Below are 20,560 nucleotides of genomic sequence, written 5' to 3'. Positions count from 1 at the left end.
GTGTACAAGTCAGATCATAATCTTCTTGAAAAACGAATTAGGTATTGACAATTCATTTGGAAACTCAACAAGTAGATATAGGAAGATGTGGTGTGAGTGCCAATGAGACAACTCTTCATCCAAATAACAATTTACAAGGTCTTTTATATGTTCCTTTAGAATTTTAACCAAAGATGAAGAACTGGATCTTCCATCACTGTATTGGATACCTAAACTACATAAGTGTCCTTACAAACAACGGTATATTGCTGGGTCTTCGAAGTGCTCCACAAAACCTCTTTCTAAATTATTAACATCTATTTTAACAGCAATCAAAGACGGGCTTCACAGTTATTGTGAAACTGCCTATTCTAGAGGTGGCGTGAATCAGATGTGGATACTTAAAAATTCCAAACATCTTCTAGAACTCTCTTTCATCTTGTAACAGTAATAAAACATTTGACCTTTCTACTCTACATACAAATATTTCACATTCCAAACTAAAAGACAAACTGAAAGAGTTGGTATTGCTTTGAAAAAGAATAGCCAACGTAGATACAAGTATCTTGTCTAAGGGAGGTATACATCCTACTTTGTAAAGGATAACTCTGGTTCAAACAAAAACTTCGCCGAAACTGATATTATCAAGATACTTGATTTCTTGATTGACAACATATTTGTTACGTTGGGAGGGCGTGTTTTTCAAAAGACTGTCGGCATTCCAATATTTCTTTGAATCACAGTGATCCTTTACAAAGTAGTATTTATCCCTCCATAAGACAAGATACTAGTATCTCCGTTTACCATTCTTTTTGCAAGGTGCTTATGCCCGTCAGACAGTTTTCCCCATTCCTTTCTCAATTTGATTATTTACTTGACTATGACCTCATTTCTTTGATCAGTTAACAAGGGAAAGTTTTTATAGTTAGATCCATATCTGAGACACTAAAAGCAATAGGTCTCCTATATTTTTTGTATAGAATAATTGTAAGGTGAACATGTCCAACTGGCAGGTGTCATCAAACCTTGACCTCAATTTAATAGTTCAGTTGTTATAGGTACGTTTTTGTATTTTGATTTGTTGTTTTAATACTGTATGACTAATGTTAAATTTGTGTATGTTGGTCTGTATTTCATAATAACATTAACAATATCCATAGATTAACTAAATGTGGTGTGGAATTATTGTAAGGTGTGTTTGTCTGACTGGCATTTATCATCTGACCCTGACCTCATATTTATGGTTCATTTGTCTACTAAGCTTTAAGTATATCAATTTTCCTGGTTCAATTTGTTTTTCAGATAGTAGATGCAAAAGTTCATCTATATTTAAAAAAATGTATGGTTATAAGGGGACCATGACTGTCTGGCAGCATTCATCTAAACATGGCCAATTTTAATGGTTTAATATCAAGTTTTCTTGGTTTAGTTTGTTCCTCCGATGCGCAATAGGTCAATTATCTTTAAAGCATATGTGGTGTATGGCCTGCGTGTAATGTGTTCATGTATTAAAGTTTATCTGACCTTGAATTCATTTCCTTGGAAGTATCAGTACAAATGTGAGGTTAGCTATTGACAATTCAGTGAATGCACACAAGCAATAATGTCAAACTTAAAGATACACAATTGAATATTTATCGATACCAACAGATCCTTCGCAATTGTCACAATAGTAAAAACAGCCCACAAATTTGTTAATTTATGTTGTTATCAATTGACCAACGGTGTATCACCCTTCTACCATTTGTTATTATTTCAATTCTTCACATAACAGGTAGCTTCGTTTTAGTGGCATTTTACATAACTAACTTGCTCTTGACTACACAACACTTCCTTATTAGAAAACAAACTTTAATTATGTCATAGCATCAAGAACACAAATTGCTAGCTAAGTTTCAAACGTACCTTTTGGTAAATGTACTGGACTTATTAACACGGACATCAATGTTGTACATTGTGGAATACATATTGTTTGGGTTATTGATAAACTTTAATACAGATATTTATATAACAGTTATATAAGCATCAGATACTGCTTATTTCAAATAAAGGCAACAGTAGTATACCGCTGTTTGAAATTCATAAATCGATAGAGAAAAACAACTCCGAGTCAAAGGCAATCATTTGTAATAAATCTGGTAGGTATTGCGCTTAAAACCCATGATCTTATAGGTAAAACTAATAGGTGCAGTAATAACATTTTACTTAAACATTCTTTCCTACCACATATTTAGTTTTCTCGAAATGATATCGTTGAGTTTAATGTGGAAACTTCGTCAACAAATATTTTAAGAGAGATTGCAGAATCACGGAAATAGTCAGCCCTGGACTGTTTTACACAAAATTAGATAACACAGATTTCTGCAAAACCTGCTTTTAGCTCACAGTTGCGGACAGCACAAATTTGCATAGTATCCAGATTGTACCTGTCCAAAGACTCAATTAGCAACTAGCATTGTAATTGTGGAGATCAGCTCCAAATAAGCTTTTGCATGCATTTTCCTTTGTTAATATACAGAACGCTTTTATTACCATTGCTTAAGTTTCATAACGGTACTTGCCTATAACATTGTATCTGTATGTCTCGTTTGGTTGAATATAATGTTTGCTTGTTTTTTGGTTTGTTTTGTTTGCATGTATCGGAATGTACATTACTGGTTTAAGGAAACACCATCTACTGAGCTTATCTCATATTTGTATGGTGCAACGACTTTCGTCAAAACTTCGATGATTATGCTTATGCGGTCCACAGATAGACAAGTCTCTTAGCCCTGATTTTATCCACCACATAAATTGTTTTTCCTCAAAGTTAACAGTATTTCTTGAATTCCTCAGTACAACATATTTATCGACACCAAAAAAGCACCCCGCACCCGGAGGCGTGCTTCACCTGACCCTTAAACAAAAATGTGTACAAGGTCAGTGATTATGGACGACATACTATAAGGCAAAACATATTAATAAACTAAAACTAACACAATAAAAAACCAAAAAAGACTAACAAAGTCCAAAGCCTTCTCATTTAGTCAAGCCGCAAAAAATGTGGCGGGGTTAAACATGTTTTGTGAGATCTCAACTCTCCCACTATACCTCTAGCCAATGCTGATATAACAATCACACAGCAATACATACAATTAAACTCAGTTTAAAGGAAACTTGAAAATAAATGACACTGATACATATATTATCAAAGGACTTAATAGCAGTTACTGACATGCCATGTCCAGACCTCAATAAAACTATTTGATGGATGTATGGTTTTTTAATTGTATTTCGACAGTTGAAATCCTTAGTTTTTATTAAATGACATAACATTTCATATCGAAAATGAAAGTTTGCAATCAGACTGATTTAACTAACAATAGTAGTACTGAATCCGTGGCTGTAGCAGGGTATAGGTAGCCACTGTTGCTGACCAGCAATATACATCATGCATAAATACAGGTCACTTCGGATTATTCAGATCTTTATTCATATTTAGTTTCAATAAGATACTACATCAATTCACCAATCATCAATACATACATACTTCAACTTTCAACATGTTTTGATATATAAATTAAATAACTCGTCAATGGTAAGAGGTGAAGGACAATGTCATTATTATAATGTCTATTGTAAGAAAAGGAGGCCAATGTAAACATCAACTTTTCTATGGTAAGAGTAGAAGGTAGGTCCCCCATTGATAAGAAGAATTCATTGTATTATTTATTATTTCACTTGGTGGTTCCATCTGAGATGAACATGTTAACAGTCAAAAGACGGAATGATGCAAACATATGACACCATCTAACATGACTTCATAATGATTTAACAAAAGTTTAAACAAATTTTGCACAGCAAAATTGGTCTCTTTTTTAACTTTTATTTTAGAGAAAATAATCTCAACTCCAAAGAAACATTTTCGAAATGATGCAATTATCATCAATGGAACTCTTTTTTGTACTTTTGACCAATATATATATATTTTGCAAACAAATGTATCAATTCATAATTTTGAGATGAAATTAATAAATTTAATAAGCAGGGATTTTCCTTGAACAACAACATAGAAATAACAAAAAGTTGTTATTGACATTAAAAAAAAGATTGTTTCGTCTTGTCTCATCTTTCGAATTCTCAGCAGTTCAAACAACACTTACTAGTACACATATGATACAAGACACCATTCTTGTAAAACAGGATTTTTTTTAAAGATGATTTGAATATGGGATTCATGGATTGACGGTACAGTACAATGTATTCAAATCTGACAAACACATGATGAAGCAAACTACAATAATAATGTATCTCACATGTTTTGTATTTGTTTTATATTTAAATTTCCAAACCAAAGACTTAACAAAGAGACGTGTTTAATTATACTTTATACATGGTCCATTCAATAAGCAACACATGAAAATAGAAATAAATTACTTGTTCAATATTTGGGGACTATATTCATATAATATGTATTGAAACAACTTGCCTATAGCAAATCTTTTTTTCATTACACTAAAAATAATATCTAGATTGTGTTATCCATGTTTACATACACTTACCCTACATCATACAGTATTGTATATCCTGGATTCACATTCAGACTGATATAAAATAAATTATACACTTACACTTCCATTACACGTGTAAACAAAATAATCTCATAAGAAAATAACACAATGGTTTTTTGAATTATTTACTTCTGTCACAAATATTTGGCCATTTTTTGTTAATATTTTTTTATTCTTTCCATAAATCTTTCTTTCGATGTAAACAGTGTCTAATGTTTTTGCTCAGTGATTAGAATCATCTTAAACTTCAATAATACCTCGCTTTCTTATACATTTGAGAAGATGTTGCAATGTATAAATTCATTTCATTTCTTTAATTTTCAATGAACATTTCAACCACATTTTATTTTCGCAAACTAAATGTATGAATGGCTATGCAAAAAATCAAGATTTAAATGTTGTGTATTTTACAAAGTCAAGGGGTTGGTAAGTTTTTTTTCATTTTATTTTCTTTCATACTTTGTTAAATGAGAATCTAATTAAGAATCTCATAGATAAAAACCGACAGTTCTTTTTAATTTATTTCACAATATTAAAGTGGAGAACTGAAAATGTTAACTAAAAGTATCATACATATGACCTGTGTGCATACAAGTCATCATCTTCTTGAGTGTTTCTATACAGTGTAACATATGTCTGGAAAGAATCTAAAAAACTTTGCAAAAACACCCGCAGTATGGACTTTCCAATAATGAAAGAACAAGGATGAAGGAACAAATCAACTGATATTTTTAATCTTTACATTACTTTTTTGTACAGTTTAAACATGATGACACATACATAACACATAAACTCAAGCATAATAAATATTGATATTAATTACATACAGTTAACTCAGGTTATTCAGTAAACATAAAATTCTACTAAAATAGATTATCACAGCCAAGTCGAGCCAACTCTGCACATTAAATATCAGTTTGTTATCAATGATTAGTATATACACTAGAAATAAGAATTATTACTTAACCACACACAAAGTCACAGTACATCAACCTAACATGGTTTTATCTATAATTACAGTGTTAATATCTTGAGTAAATGTATAACATTTTGTAACCATACACATCAGCCCATATATACTTTAAATGATTTTATGTGTTTAATTTACAAAACATAACAAAACAAATAAATGTGAGATTAATATCATTTGTATAAAACCAGTTTCACAGATTTATAAACCACATATAATACACAGGTAGAATACAACAGAACTACACTGACTACTGTAACATGTATATTGTTGACCTTATTAAGTAGGATAACTATGAAGTTGAATCTGGTATCCCTTCAAATAGATTTTTGTAGATGTTCCTGAAATAGAATTTGTGTAAAACTAAATCAGGTATCCCTAGTATAGAAATTATGTAAAACGATACCAGTATTTCTGGAAAAGACTTGGACAATGTATCCCTCTGATAGTATTAGCATATAGCCTATTAGCTGTCAACAATATAGAAGCAATGTAAAACTAAAACAAAATTATGATCCTAAATCCCTTAAATGAGAAATGTGCGAAAATAAGTCAGGTATTTCTAATATAGTAGTAATGTAAAACTCCACCAGTATTTCTAGAAAATACTTCAACCATGTATTAGCATAACAACATATCAGCTGTCCACACTATAGTAGTAATGTAAAACTACACCAGTATTTTTAGAAAAGGAAATATGGTTTTCTAACACACACATGCATTTCTAATTCTTGTTTACTTATGTTAACAACTTACACATGGAAGCTTATAAAACAATTCTACTGAATAATAACACAGCATACAGTCACATGATAGAGGACATTGTGGAATGAATCTAAACAACCAGGAATGTATCTATCCTTTCAAGTACCCGCTCAATTATATATCTCACATCACTATCCTTACAACAATAAATTATCCTTTTAGCGTTAACATATAGCAATGTATCTTTACAATCATTTGTTGTCCTCTCAGATAGAGTGTTATCCACACATTAAACACAGAGGAATGTTGCAATGACAACAAACCAGGAAGTTAATTAAACAATATAGATTCAGGATCCTGGTTTCCAAGTTGTGCAACATGCCGTAAAACATCTTTCTTTGTTATAATACCCAGGAGTCTTCTGCAAGAAATCAATTGTATAATAAAAATAAGTATTCGACTAACAAAAAAATTTAATGTGTTATAAAGTTGGAAAGAGACCTTCATCACAAATACCAGCAGGGATGTCAAACTTTTATTCAACATAAACTATTTTTGAAAAAGATTATTTATTTAAAATTCATGAAAAAATCTATTTCAATATAGCATCTCAGTGTTGTGCATTATGAAAAAGTAGTCTCACCCTGTTTATATATATGCAATTTCCTTCATTTTTCCTCTAGTTTTGCATGTTCAACTTGATTTGAACAGTTTGGGTAATGGTAAACAACTTTCACTGATAACTTAACAGCGTAATTTATGGGTATGAATATTTTTTTAATTTACAGAACCCTTAACCTATGAGATGTAAATATTGAGAAAAAGACAACAAAATTTAGCTTAATGTCTTGATAAATACAATTGAATTATATCCAAGACAAATGTGACCTATTCACCTAACAATTTAAAAAAGTAATGATTCCAAAGAAATATATCATATATATAAATATCCATTATAAAATCTGACTATCCAGGTGAAAGTATTTAGCACTATGGTACCATGAGTTCATAAGGACATGAAGATGCAACAAATCTTCAGTCAAATGAAAACAAATTGGTGAAGCATTCAAATGTATTGACCATCAAGCAAACAGGGGTCCAACCCTGAAAACCCTCTGGATCTGTAACTGCTATCAATCTCAAGTTTGTGTTATCAAAACAATATCTGATAGCTATGAACATAAGCATACTTAAATAATGATGCACTATGTACAAAGTACCTTAGGTCTGAATGTTAAAGTTATGTAACTCTGGAGAAAACAATGTTAAATTGTCAATTCCAACAGCAGTATACAGTTTTTATTAAATTCATAAAGGCAAACTTGAGTTAGTGTGCGATATATAAAAGATGGAACTTCAAGGATAAATAGACAGAACTCTTGGGTATATCATACTAAATCCCTCATTGGCCAATAAAAATGGACAAACACAAAGAGGGCATATGTCTTTCAAATGAACTCTTCCTTCACCTTTAAAACACATTTCACAGCACACATCTTAAAAACATTTTAGATGATTATGAATCAGTATTAGAGAATTGTAAATAATGTAACATTTTGCTCAAATAAAATCAATACCTGATTTGTATGCAATACATTAAGGTGAAGAAAAAAGTGAACGTTTTGTAATGAATCCAAATAGCAATTTATTTATAATTAAATATTTCATATAATCAGGTATAGTTATTTTTTTGGGTAAATTCTAGTTAAATGTAATGGTTGTTTGTACATTGAATAGTTTAGGAAAAGACAATACAATTAGGATAATTATGTCAAATAACACAACACCACAGTATTAAATGTCCACATCAAATGTTTACCCAACAGATAATCTCTTTTTCTCTTGTTTGAAGTAAAACTTTCCTTTATTATAGAGTTGTCTGTTGCTACAATTTTGTTTTAAAGAGTAAAATCAAGAGACAAAATGCAGCAACTGAACTGAACGTTGTTGTTTCTCAGTCCTTGACAAACTATTTATTTCTGTTTATAGATATAGGAAGATGTGGTGATTACTTATAATAAGAAAATTGATTTTTTATTTAAAAAGCACACACAAACACAAATGTGTGGACCTAAAGTGTACAGGCAATGATATCAATACATTTCAATAATCATGCATTCTGATCCAGTTTAACATTGTTTAAGACTTCTATATTTCTGTTCACTAACAAATGAAAATAATGGGATTTTTTTTCCAATAACAGTACATCAGGTGAATTGAATATTTTCTCAGGAGTGAAAAAACATGCTTATATAAAACTAAATATGTTGTGAAATAATGTCATTGCCCAAAGTTTGTAACTTATAAAATATAAGCTTTTCATACATTTTTAGAAAGACGTTTAACCATTATAAGTAGCTCATGCATTTTAAATTAAAGTTTTCTTTAAACAAAAAAAAAATACAATGACTCCTACCAAAAATGTGTTATAAAGGTTTGTCTGAATACGGATATCTCAAAATTTCTTAAATGTGACTTACCCATTATGTGTAACTAATGTCTGTCTTAATCCAAGTTTTCTGAACATTTCTACAACTGTTTCCATTGGAGTCTGATCAGTTATTGTAATAGGTGCCTACAATTATAAATTCCTGTACAGAATAGATCAAAATATTCATCGTTTCAAATCAAACATATTTTTTGGAAAAACAAAAAGTCAATACTTTCAAACTTGACCTTAGATATATTTTGATTCTTTATTTTATTAACTATATGAACATTGTCAAATAAAATATTTTTCTTTATTTATGTTTTTTTTTTTTTTTTATTTCTGCCTCTATTTTAGGAATCACTAATGTTTTTTCCGTCTATGAAGAAATAATTCAACTTTGGATGTAACACGTCTTCTGATTAGCTGATGTTTTTTGTTTATTAGATCAAAGACATAATTTTTTCATGTGCCTGTGACGACATCAAGGTATTTCATTATTTACCTCTGGTTAAAAATGGAATTCAGAAATAAATTATAAGAAATGACTGTTGTGTTTTTTTCTGTCTATTCAAAACTAAGCTCATCAAAGAAACCAGGGCTAAGCTAAGTACATGTATATACGCAAGTTACATAAAAAAATGTGGTGCACACAAAATAACCTGCATAGTTCAGTGTACAACACATTATTGATATAATTTCTTCATAGACAGAAAAATTAAAATATTACAGTCTATCCCTAAATAACATAAAAAAATGTGTTGCACACTAATTAACCCACTATTTTAAAGTGTGCACTACACTTTTGGTGCTATTTTGAATAGACAGAAAAAATGTTAGTCATTCCTTATAATTCAATTCTCAATTCCATTTTAAGCTAGCTGAAATCATGAATGTCAAGGTCACATGAATAAATTATGTCTATGAGCTGATAGACACAACACTGTCAGTCAATCAGAAGGAGTTGCATCCCAATTAATATTATATAAGAAAAGGCCCTATTATATTTTTTAAAACTAGATAATAAAGTTTATCATTGGCTTTTTTCGTACTTACTATTATTGTATTATTATAGGAGATTATTTTGGAGGATGAAATGTGCTGTTTTTCCTTTATAAAATTACGAAAGGAAATAGGGAATGTGTCAAAGCGACAATAACCGACCATAGAGCAGACAATAGTTGAAGGCCACCAAAGGGTCTTCAGTGTAGCGAGAAACTTCCATTATGTATGTACCTCACCATCAAACGAAAAATAGAACCTTTACCATAAAACTTACCATATCTAATATTTTCCTCAGTTTAAGTGGAGCAGGATCATTAGGATTATTTGGTACTTGACTTGAAAAATAGACTATAGAATTACTAACTACTCCTTCTTGATTTTTTCTTGCATTAGCTGTCAAATAAAAGAGAGATAACAAATAATAGTAAAGAGTTGTTTCCCTTTTTTGTATTGCAAAAAGGAGCATTGATATACAGATTTTCTAATGAATTCTAACAAGAAATTGGTAGCAAAATAACAAGACTCTTTATTTTTCATTGACAGTTGTTTCTTATAACTGCTGTGATTTCACAAATTTAACTAAAAGTAACAGATTTCCATTTATAAAGATATTGTTTCCTTTTATTTCTTCACAGTTTACAGAAAGCATTTTAATAGAAGTACTGAAATGTCAGTTCAGTAAAACTTTCAAGTTTTATTTCCTTCTTTTCATCTATATCTTACCAATGGCTAACATTAAATCTCTTCGTAAAACAAAACCAACAAGATATTGAGATTCACTGGATAATACTACAGGGAACCCATTATGACTTGTATCTCTAAATATGGCTTCTGAAAAAGAACGGTTTTGATCTTTGAAAGCAAAATACATTTATCAACTTTATGGGTCCGAACATAGTGACATTTATTCAATTATAATATTTCTTCATTAAACACTTTTTATTACCATTTCATTAACAAGAGTGGCTTTGCATATTCCTGGTGTCTAAAAAGACAGTCAACAGTTACAATTTAAACCATACAAGCCTTTGAGTTTCCCAGGAACAGCAAGGATTCCTATTTTGTTCCCTTATGTACAAGTCATTTCGACTAGAAATACTAAATTTACCCCTTTGTAAGTTTTTAGTCTTTTGCTAATATTTAATGATTACCTGTAATACTATTATGTGTACCTTCATTGAATTTTGTGTAATAAAACAAAGTTGTGTATCACATTTTCATGACCCAATACAAATATCAAGTTGATAAAATCTTATCATTTTAACTTACCCACTTCCTCTACAGTCATAGAATCTTGTGTAATTACACAAAGTGGAGGATCATTTCTCCTGAAAAAAGATTCATGATTGATATGATGTAAAATAACTACGATAACTATATAAATGTCCTTTGAGATTGTCTGAGGATAATGTTTAATTTTAAAAATAATAAATTGTATTCTTCATTTCAATTTGATTGTCGATTGTAATGTATAATCTAGTTTTTGCTAAATTTGAATTTAATCAAAAATAGTTGGGAATTTTTTTGTAGAAATATTCTGGATTTTAAACACATCTAGTCTTAGCAGACATAGACCCCAGGAGTTGAAAAATCAAAATGCAAGTCAGATGGGTCACTTGTTGTATCAACAGTAATGTTAAGAGATCTTTTTTGATTATGATTGCCCTTTTTGTTTCTGGTCCGAAAAACCTAGTCTTAATTCTGAAGCATAAGCTGTTTTGCTCACACTAGTATAATATGTATTGGGCAAACAAGATTTTCCTAAAAAAAGGTCCCAATGCAAGCTGAAAGAATAATTTTCTGGCTTTCAAATTAACAAAAAAACTATTAAAATTTTCATTGAATTTGGTAAAATTTGGCTGCATACTCATTATGATAGCAAAATATGAATGCTGATGCATAAATTTTCATATAAAATACGTTTTATACTGTATTGACACAGCTTTACACAAAATAGAAAGTTATACAAAAATAGTACTGTGTTAATACATCTTTGACAAGTTAGAAATATCAAACAACACATCAAACTAAAACAAATCTAGAAGTCAAATCTGGATCATTAGTGATAGACAAGAGTTCATCCTCTTATATGTACTAATATCCACAAATTGTGACTTTATTCCACATAGACATTAGACAGCTCACTGGTTCACAAGTATTATCATAGTTAAAATCTATATTCATACCTTCTCTAAAGTGTTTGATATTGATAAAAATGTGTAACTAGTATTTCACCATATTCAAAATAATTTTATTTCTTTGGACTATGTAAAAAAAATGTTACCTTATTTCTTTTAATTGTTAAGTAGCTATTTGATAAGATTGTCAGTTAAAAAGTTGACTGGGTACAATATTTTGGTATACTGTAAACAAGGAAAAAAATGTGAGTGATTTCATTTCACATTTTTAAAAAAATGATGAAAAAATTAAATTTCACAAATATGTCAAACTATGATTTTTTTCTTATTTACAACATCATATACACTTGAAAACTTGTGAAACTATATTATTATGACGTGGGCTACAAGGAGCTCATGCCAAATAAAGATTTCTTGAAAATGAGGGTTTAATGTGTGCCCAAAATCTGTCTCTTAAATGTGCTAAAAAGATAATTTATTCTACATTATCAAATATTCCAAAATCTCAATAAAAAACAAAAATTAAAATTAAAACTCAATTAAAGTAATAAATCAATTTCACAACAGTTGCTTTTCATACTAAAGTTATAATTAGTATTCATCATGCAAAAGTGGATTATGATATTTTAAATAAACCAGAAAATGTCATTTAATTCAAAGTTCAAACAAGTTCTCAAGTTAGTTAAAGTTAAAAATACTAAATTTCAATTGTTAAATTTATGACATTTTAGCATAAAAACATGTATTACAGCAACATCAAACATTTATGTGAAGCAGATTTATAACTAACATCACTGACATGCTTTAGAAAAAAACACACAACATAAAACAGCAACACACTTACTGAGCAGCACCATATCTCCAGTATCTTAATAAATAAAGCGGGATATTGATAAAATATGTACACATTTCTGGGGAAAACTTTTTTTTATTTAATGTTTAAAATATCTGCTCTCTTAAATATGCTTAATAGTAAAATTAAATGTGACTTCACATTCATAGCATTTAAAAGGCCTAGGAAATCATGAATAGTTTAATAGCTGAAATATATAGTCCTATGCAAATAATAATTATTGTCATACTCTTATTTAAAGTAGCAAGTGTATGATTTCCAAATTTCTCACTTCTTACTAAGAGACAGAAATCCAGGGTAAAATCATATGGTATGTCTTTAATTACTTGAGGGATGTTATAATTACAAATAAGCTGATATTATGTGGTAATTGTATGAGAACTACATAAACATATGTTCAGACATCATCCTATTGATTATCCTTGTATTGCGTTAAAATATCAAGTAATCGTAGAATTTATGTCAAAGTTAATAATAGTTGATATATACCTTGGCCTCATCACATCAGCTGCTATAGTAGTATGTGTAAATTCTTTTTTACTGTCTAAATATGGATAACCATTTAATGCTATATGTGCATCATATCTATTGAACTATGTTAAGAACAAATATATATATATATAGTTTCTACTGGTTATATCTTCTCCCACAATTAAAGTACACTTCATGTTGCCATCCCATTCATTTCGAAGAATAATATACAAATAGTAATAAATGTCTTATTCAATGTTAGACTTATACCAAGCTGACACACTTATGAGTTTGACTGTCTCTTTGGTATCTATCGTCCCTCTTTTATTGTAACCGTAGAGTTCTGTACCATTGATATAATTCATTGAGGGATTATAACTTTATATTGAAAAAAATCATATCATATACCGAAATAAAATGATTTAAAAAGACTTGATCAGTTACAGATTTTGGGTTTGAATAAGCATGTGCAGCTGTCCAAGCTATAGACATCATCCTGCAGGATGGCTGACATAGAACTAATATCATTTAGTTTAAACATATTTATTTATAGTGGATTGGGAAACAAGTTATTGCAACTTCTATTAACCCCTTTCCACTTTGCAGGTGGCATTGCTGCCTTGTAGCTGCATTAGCCTGCTCATTTTTGAAATCTACAAGGGTGTCTTTTACCTGCAAGAGACAAGGCTCTCTCTTAACACGGGTCAGCTGTTTATCTTTCCCTCCCGACGGACTATCATCTTTTCCTCAAGACCATACTTGTAAAAAGTAAAAACACAAAAATACCGAACTCTGAGGAAAATTCAAAAAGGAAAGTCCCAAATCAAACGGCAAAAACAAAAGCTGGTTTCACAGTAGAGCCACAAATTCAGTCCCTGAAATTTTTATCCCAGAACGGAAATTGAACCAGGAACCTTTGTGTTAGTTTGTCCGATGCACGTAATATCATTTATTTACCGGTATATACAAATAAAATATGACATTTTTTACTGAATATCCTTCTGTTCTGCTAAAGTATTTAATTTTAATGTTTTTACAACTAACATATCTTCAGTTATTTCAATCTGTATGTTGAACTGAATAATTTTATGCTTCTAAAGTGCATTAAAAAAAAATCAAAATTATCTGCAGTTGTCTCCCCTAGACCAATAGAAATTATAATTCATTTAAAAAAATAAAGGCTAGGAAAAAAAATATTTGGACCCCATTATTCATTAAAATGTCTGAATTGGACCTCAAATATTTATTACATGGGGAAGTCAAAATGGACAACACTAATGCCAAAAGAAAAATCATTATTTTACACACAAAAAACCAGTAGGTTAACATGAATTTACAAACTATATTACAATACAAGGATGAACTCTTGATTTATGAAGGCACAATTTTGTGGAACTTGTTTTTCTAATGGCAAGTAACAGTGAGAAAAATATGAGTAAAGTGACAAAACAGATAAAAACAAAATAAAAACAAATAACTAGACTATTATAATTTGTACAGAAACAAGAATGTGACCAAATTACAATGCCATTGTGTGCTTCTTTGATACATATCCTTGTCAATATAATGGAATTTGATGCGACTCTCATGCAAGTGAGAGGTTTAGCTAGCTTTAAAACAAGATTTAGTCCACCATTTTCTACATATGAAATGCCTGTATCAGGAATACGACATATGCTATCCATTTATTTGATGTGTTTGAGCTTTTGATTTTGTCATTTGATTAGGAACTTTCTTTTTTGAATTTTCCCCAGAATTCAGTATTTTGGGGATATTACTTTTTCAAAAAAAATCTGCGTAGGACATCATTATTTTCCTTTAATGTATAAATATTTTTTTAAATAATGACATAACTGCATTTAACTATCAACTCTTTTCATCTCTAATTTCTATAACTATAATTTCAGTAATATGTGATGCTATCAATCAAAAGTCAACTATTAAAGGCTTATTTTTGCTTTATTATGGTATTTTGGTATTTTCACTCATTTTTCTTTGAAAAAAACTTGAGTTTTAAATTATACACTAGCATATTATCATTTCAGGGTTATCTTACTTAAAAATAAGACTCTTATGAATCATAGTTCTGTATTTTTGGAGAAAACAGAATAATATCCTTTTGAGGGTTATTTAACATACTCATATAAACATTGGACAGAACCCTTTGAATTATACATAAATAAAACTTATAAAGTAGCATGTTGTATCCATGTTTTAAGGGGGCATGTTTTTTTGTGGTCTCAAAGAGGAATTTTCAGTCTGAATATCTTTATCATATATAAGGTATAAAGGATACATTCCATCTTTTCCTAAAGCATCTCCAACCCATTTACTTGTCATCACAGCTAACATTAGTGGCACAATATACTGCAATCCACCAGTCAACTCAAACATAATTACCACTAAAGATACTGAAATATATAAAAGAAGGTTACAGTAATTTTTATATCAATAAATTGTACCATAAAAACAACTTAAAAATAATCACTACAAAAGACTTGCAAATATATAGAAGTAGGTCACTGTAATTATCTAGTATATCTTTTACTGTTAACAAAAATGGAACAGAAGTGGTTTAGTCTGTTCTATAAGGATAGTGATAATAATGTACACAAAACACATTATTATGTACAAATAAGTTGCATGCAATGATTCTGACCAGTTACTTTCCTAGTCCAAAGCAGCTTGGACTTCAATGGAAGAAAATAACACTGATATATGACTTAGTACTATACTTTTAACCTCACCAGTCATTCTTGTAACTCCCCCTAAAGCTGCAGCAGCCCCCACCATGGCATACAATCCTGGTGTTATGGTACAGAACTGTTTTGATTGGCACATATTCTGGAAAAATGGGTTGTCATGGTTCCTCCTACAAAGATAACATTATAAACAGTAACAGGCAATGCATTTATCAACAAAAAAAACATATTTGTAAAACTTTTTCTGACCGGAAATCTTGTGGACCCTTAAGTAAATTGACTTTAAATCCTCCCTTCCATAACTGTATTATCATTTGTATACATTTTTAGGTGTCATGGTATTCAATAAACAAGCAAAGTCACTTTCAATTTTATTAATAATTATTATTACAAGAGTGCATACACTGAAATGTCTTGCATTCTTTAATGATTGACCATCTTTGATTTTATGTACAATGTTCTAAAGCTAAAGGTTTTACTACAATGATAACATAACCTTGCAATTATCAATCATCCAATAAGGTCTGATGTTTCCATAGTACACAGATGCCCCACTAAAACTATCATTTTCTATGTTCAGTGGTCTGTGAAATTGGGGTCAAAACTCTAATTTGGCATTAAAACAAGAAAGATCATATCATAGGGAACATGTGAACTAAGTTTCAAGTTGATTGGATCTCAACTTCATCAAAACCATAATGCCTATAAAAGGGGCATACAGAATGTTTTGAATAACAAAGTTTGCTAAGTTCTGCACAAATTCTGAAAGATGTAATGTCACAAAATATATAGGCCAAAAGAGACTAATGTCTGCAAGTGTATGCTAAACTGATACCTTTCATTAAAAGTTGAAAATGATTCTTCTTATTTAAAGTTTATAAGACATAACCACTGTTGCCTACTTTTGCCTGGCTAGCTCTTAAAATATTTACTTATAAGAACTCAGAAATAAATGTTGATGCAGGTTACTGAACGATGAAATAAGTTATCTTCCGACTTCATCCTAGCAATATATAGACTGTAGGACTGCCTTAAATTTACCAACATGAAAAGTAATACATTTTTTGGCTAACTACTTCTAGTTAATGTCTATAATCTTGAAATCCTATGTGATTGTGAACACACAGTACATGGATGTTGGGATGACAATGCTTCTTTAGCTCCTGATGAAAATAAGATAATACTTACACTACTAACTGTTCCACGCCTATACCAACAATTCTTCCTACAATAGCTCCTACTGCCATACTGGGAATAAATAAACCGGAAGGAACCTGAAAACAGTCATGTAATTATATGTTAACAATTCTCCCTACACATCAGCTATTTTAAAATTCAGTGAACATAACCAGGAACAAAGTACATGGAAGTTGTAAAACCAAGCCATTTCCAACTATTATTTTTAAAGCCTCTGTTGTGCAGTGGTTGTAATTGGTTGCTGTCTGTAATAAGAAAAAATAGCTTTATGATTTGTCATAAACTTATTTAATGTTTACTTATTAAGCTTTAAATCTCGTCTTTTTATTTTTAATTAATATAATGTTAATAATATATTTGCCACTGGAGGTTAAACAACCAACAATCAATCAATGTATTTTTAATATATACCAGCTTTGATTATTGTTCGGAAATGACTATAAATTTTCACTTCTGTTCTCATACCATGAACAACATGAGTGCACACGCTGAAATGTCTCGCCTTCTTCACTTATCATTGACATTATGTTGATAGTCTTAAGTATGAAGCTTTATTAAAAACTGTCAAATAAACTTAACATTAAACAAGATAACTAAACAAAGACCAATGAACCTTGAAAATGGGGTCAAGGTCAGATGAACCATGCCAGGCAGACATGTACAGCTAACAATGCTTCCATACAACAAATATAGTTGACCTATTACTTATAGTTTAAGAAAAATAGACCAAAACACAAAAACTTAACACTGAGCAATGACCCGTGAAAATGAGGTCAAGGTCAAATAAAACCTGCACGACTGACATATAGATCATAGAATATTTCCATACACCAAATATAGTTGACCTATGGCATATAGTATTAGATATAAAGACCAAAACTCAAAAACTTAACTTACCCACTCAACCATGAAAATGAGGTCAAGGTCAGATGACATCTGCCCGCTAGACATGTACACCTTACAATCATTCCATACAACATATATAGTAGATTTATTGCATAAAGTATAAGAAAAACAGACCAAAACACAAAAACTTAATTATAACCACTGAACCATGAAAATGAGGTCAAGGTCAGATGACACCAGCCAGTTGCACATGTACACCTTACAGTCCTTCCATACACCGAATATACTAAACCTATTGCTTATAGTATCTGAGATATGGACTTGACCACCAAAGCTTAACCTTGTTCACTGATCCATGAAATGAGGTCGAGGTCAAGTGAAAACTGTCTGACAGGCATGAGGACCTTGCAAGGTACGCACATACCCAATATAATAATTCTATTACTTATAATAAGAGAGAATTTAACATTACAAAAAATCTAAACTTTTTTTTCAAGTGGTCACTGAACCATGAAAATGAGGTCAAGGACATTTGACATGTGACTGCGAAACTTCGTAACATGAGGCATCTATATACAAAGTATGAAGCATCCAGGTCTTCCACCTTCTAAAATATAAAGCTTTTAAAAAGTTAGCTAACGCCGCCGCTGTAGCCGCCGCCCCACTGTAGCTGCCACCTATGTCGAGCTTTCTGCTGCAGGCTCGACAAAAAAATCATTAATTTTATAAAAAATATTTGTTTTCTTTACTGTATACATACATTATTTTACTTAATGGCATGTTGTCAAATGTTTATTTATGGTTGCTTTTCTGATATTGTTGAACATCTCACCCCTTATTTAAATGATTTTGTATTAACATTATATGATAGATAAAAAATTTTAGTTTAGTGAATCTTCACTTGTTTGTGTTAATGTGTCATTTGATTGAGTTAAGCTGTTTTTAATCATATTCTAACATGACGTCCTTCAAACACTTTGAGTACACACCCGTGGTAAAATTTGAATATATTGTTTGGGCTGTTCCCATCGTACTCCCACAACATATGCTTTTCTATGAATGAGCTACCCGACGTCATAGAACGTTGACGTCAGAATATAGACATTTTACATTCTATAGCTCAGGGTAAAATATTTGTCATAAAGGGCAAACCCGTAGTAAAATCACAATACATTCAACCCCTATGAATTATTTCTTAATTTTATAGTGGGTCTATCTATGCTGTGATGTTACATTATTTGTTCAGGTAAGGGTGAAGGTTGGTACCTATAAAATGTTTTAACCCACTGCATTTGTTTGCCTCTGTCCAAGGTCAGGAACCTAATGTTCCATGCTTTTTTTTTGTTGATGTGTTTCATAAATGTTCGTCGTTTTTTTTTTTTTTTTTTTTTTATTTAGATTTATTAGACCCTTAGTTTTCCTGTTTGAATGGTTTATCACTAGTAATTTTTGGGGGGCTTTATAGCTTGCTGTTAGATCTGAGCCAAGGCACTGTGTCTGTAAATTGACCTATAATAGTTTGTTTAACAAATTTTGACTTAAATGGAAAATCGTCTCATTGGCACTCATACCACATCTTTTTATACCTACTGGCAAGAATTGTACCCATGAGAGTAGATGCTTTGCACAGGGGAAAATAATCCATGGACACTTACCTTTATACCAAAGGTAAAAATAGTAATTAGACCTTTAAATAGTAGTCCCAGAAACAGCATCCACAGGGCTGTGTAAACTTCATCCCCTGCTACTGTACTGGAGGTGTAAGAACTCAAAGAGGTGGAGTTTCTGTTGTAATCACTGAAATACATAAATTTATAATATGATCTTACTAATGAACATTATCAGGTCCATCACACAAAAAATGTAGTTTTTTCTTCAAAAAACTCTGCACAATCTAATAACTAAAACTGCATTTTTTAGATTTGTTCTGTTTAAATGCCTCATTGTTTGCCCCATTTTATTTTTATTGGAATTTTAATCTAAACCATTTCTATATACAATTGTTTACAAATAAAAACCAGATGCTTCGTTGGGTGCAGCTTTATAGACCACAGAAGTTGAACCCTGAAAAGTTGGGGCAAGTATGGACACAACATTCAAGCTTGATACAGCTCTGAATTTAGATTGTGATTAAATAGTTGACACAGCATAGATTTCTGGCACAGAATGAATGTGGTCTCATGAACTCAATTAAATATACCTATTATGGTCCAATATCCAAAATCTAAATACATGGCAATGGATTGATTCAGCATATTAATTAATCCCAAGAACATCAAAACAAAGTTAAATTTTGGACCCCAAATTGGACTTACTTGAAAACTGCGACCATATTCAAAAATCAATATTCATGTTAAGATTCAGCATATCAAAGAACCTTAAGAATTCAGATTTTGTTAAAATCAAACAAAATTAAATTTTGGACCCTTTCCACCTTTATGTAGACCAATTTGAAAATGGGACCAAAATCCTAAAATAAAAAACAACACAGTTAGATTCAGCATATCAAAGAACCCCAATAATTAGATTTTTGATGAAATCAAACAAAGTTATATTTTGGACCCTTTTAACCTCAATGTAGACTAATTTGATAACAGGGCCCAAAAGCCAATATTTTAAATACAAGGTTAGATTTAGCATATCAATGAACCCTAAGAATTCAATTTTTGTTAAAATCAAACTAAGTTTTATTTTGGACCCTTTGAACCTTGATGTG

At 30.6% G+C, this 20,560-nt stretch overlaps 1 protein-coding gene across 7 annotated transcripts in view; it reads right to left on the bottom strand.

The window, feature by feature from the left end:
• Nucleotides 1-3,432: 3,432 nt before the first annotated feature.
• LOC134698146 (H(+)/Cl(-) exchange transporter 4-like) overlaps nt 3,433-20,560 on the bottom strand; it is a 77,443-nt gene continuing 60,315 nt past the window's right edge. For 4 of the 7 annotated variants that reach the window (XM_063560445.1, XM_063560447.1, XM_063560448.1 and 1 more), the window contains 12 exons: nt 19,500-19,641; nt 16,990-17,075; nt 15,847-15,971; nt 15,396-15,510; nt 13,118-13,213; nt 12,620-12,643; nt 10,907-10,965; nt 10,361-10,468; nt 9,912-10,030; nt 8,685-8,779; nt 8,024-8,089; nt 3,433-6,625 (listed from right to left, as the gene is read on the bottom strand). In XM_063560445.1, the coding sequence (XP_063416515.1) occupies nt 6,535-6,625; nt 8,024-8,089; nt 8,685-8,779; nt 9,912-10,030; nt 10,361-10,468; nt 10,907-10,965; nt 12,620-12,643; nt 13,118-13,213; nt 15,396-15,510; nt 15,847-15,971; nt 16,990-17,075; nt 19,500-19,641 (1,126 nt within the window). In that variant the 3' untranslated portion in view covers nt 3,433-6,534. The remainder of the gene's footprint in view (nt 6,626-8,023; nt 8,090-8,684; nt 8,780-9,911; nt 10,031-10,360; nt 10,469-10,906; nt 10,966-12,619; nt 12,644-13,117; nt 13,214-15,395; nt 15,511-15,846; nt 15,972-16,989; nt 17,076-19,499; nt 19,642-20,560) is intronic. The other 3 variants (XM_063560449.1, XM_063560446.1, XM_063560450.1) reach the window with 3 other exon arrangements.

Source organism: Mytilus trossulus, chromosome 14 (genome assembly GCF_036588685.1).
Source record: "Mytilus trossulus isolate FHL-02 chromosome 14, PNRI_Mtr1.1.1.hap1, whole genome shotgun sequence".
NCBI lineage: Eukaryota > Metazoa > Mollusca > Bivalvia > Mytilida > Mytilidae > Mytilus > Mytilus trossulus.
This window is presented reverse-complemented; position numbering and strand designations above follow the sequence as displayed.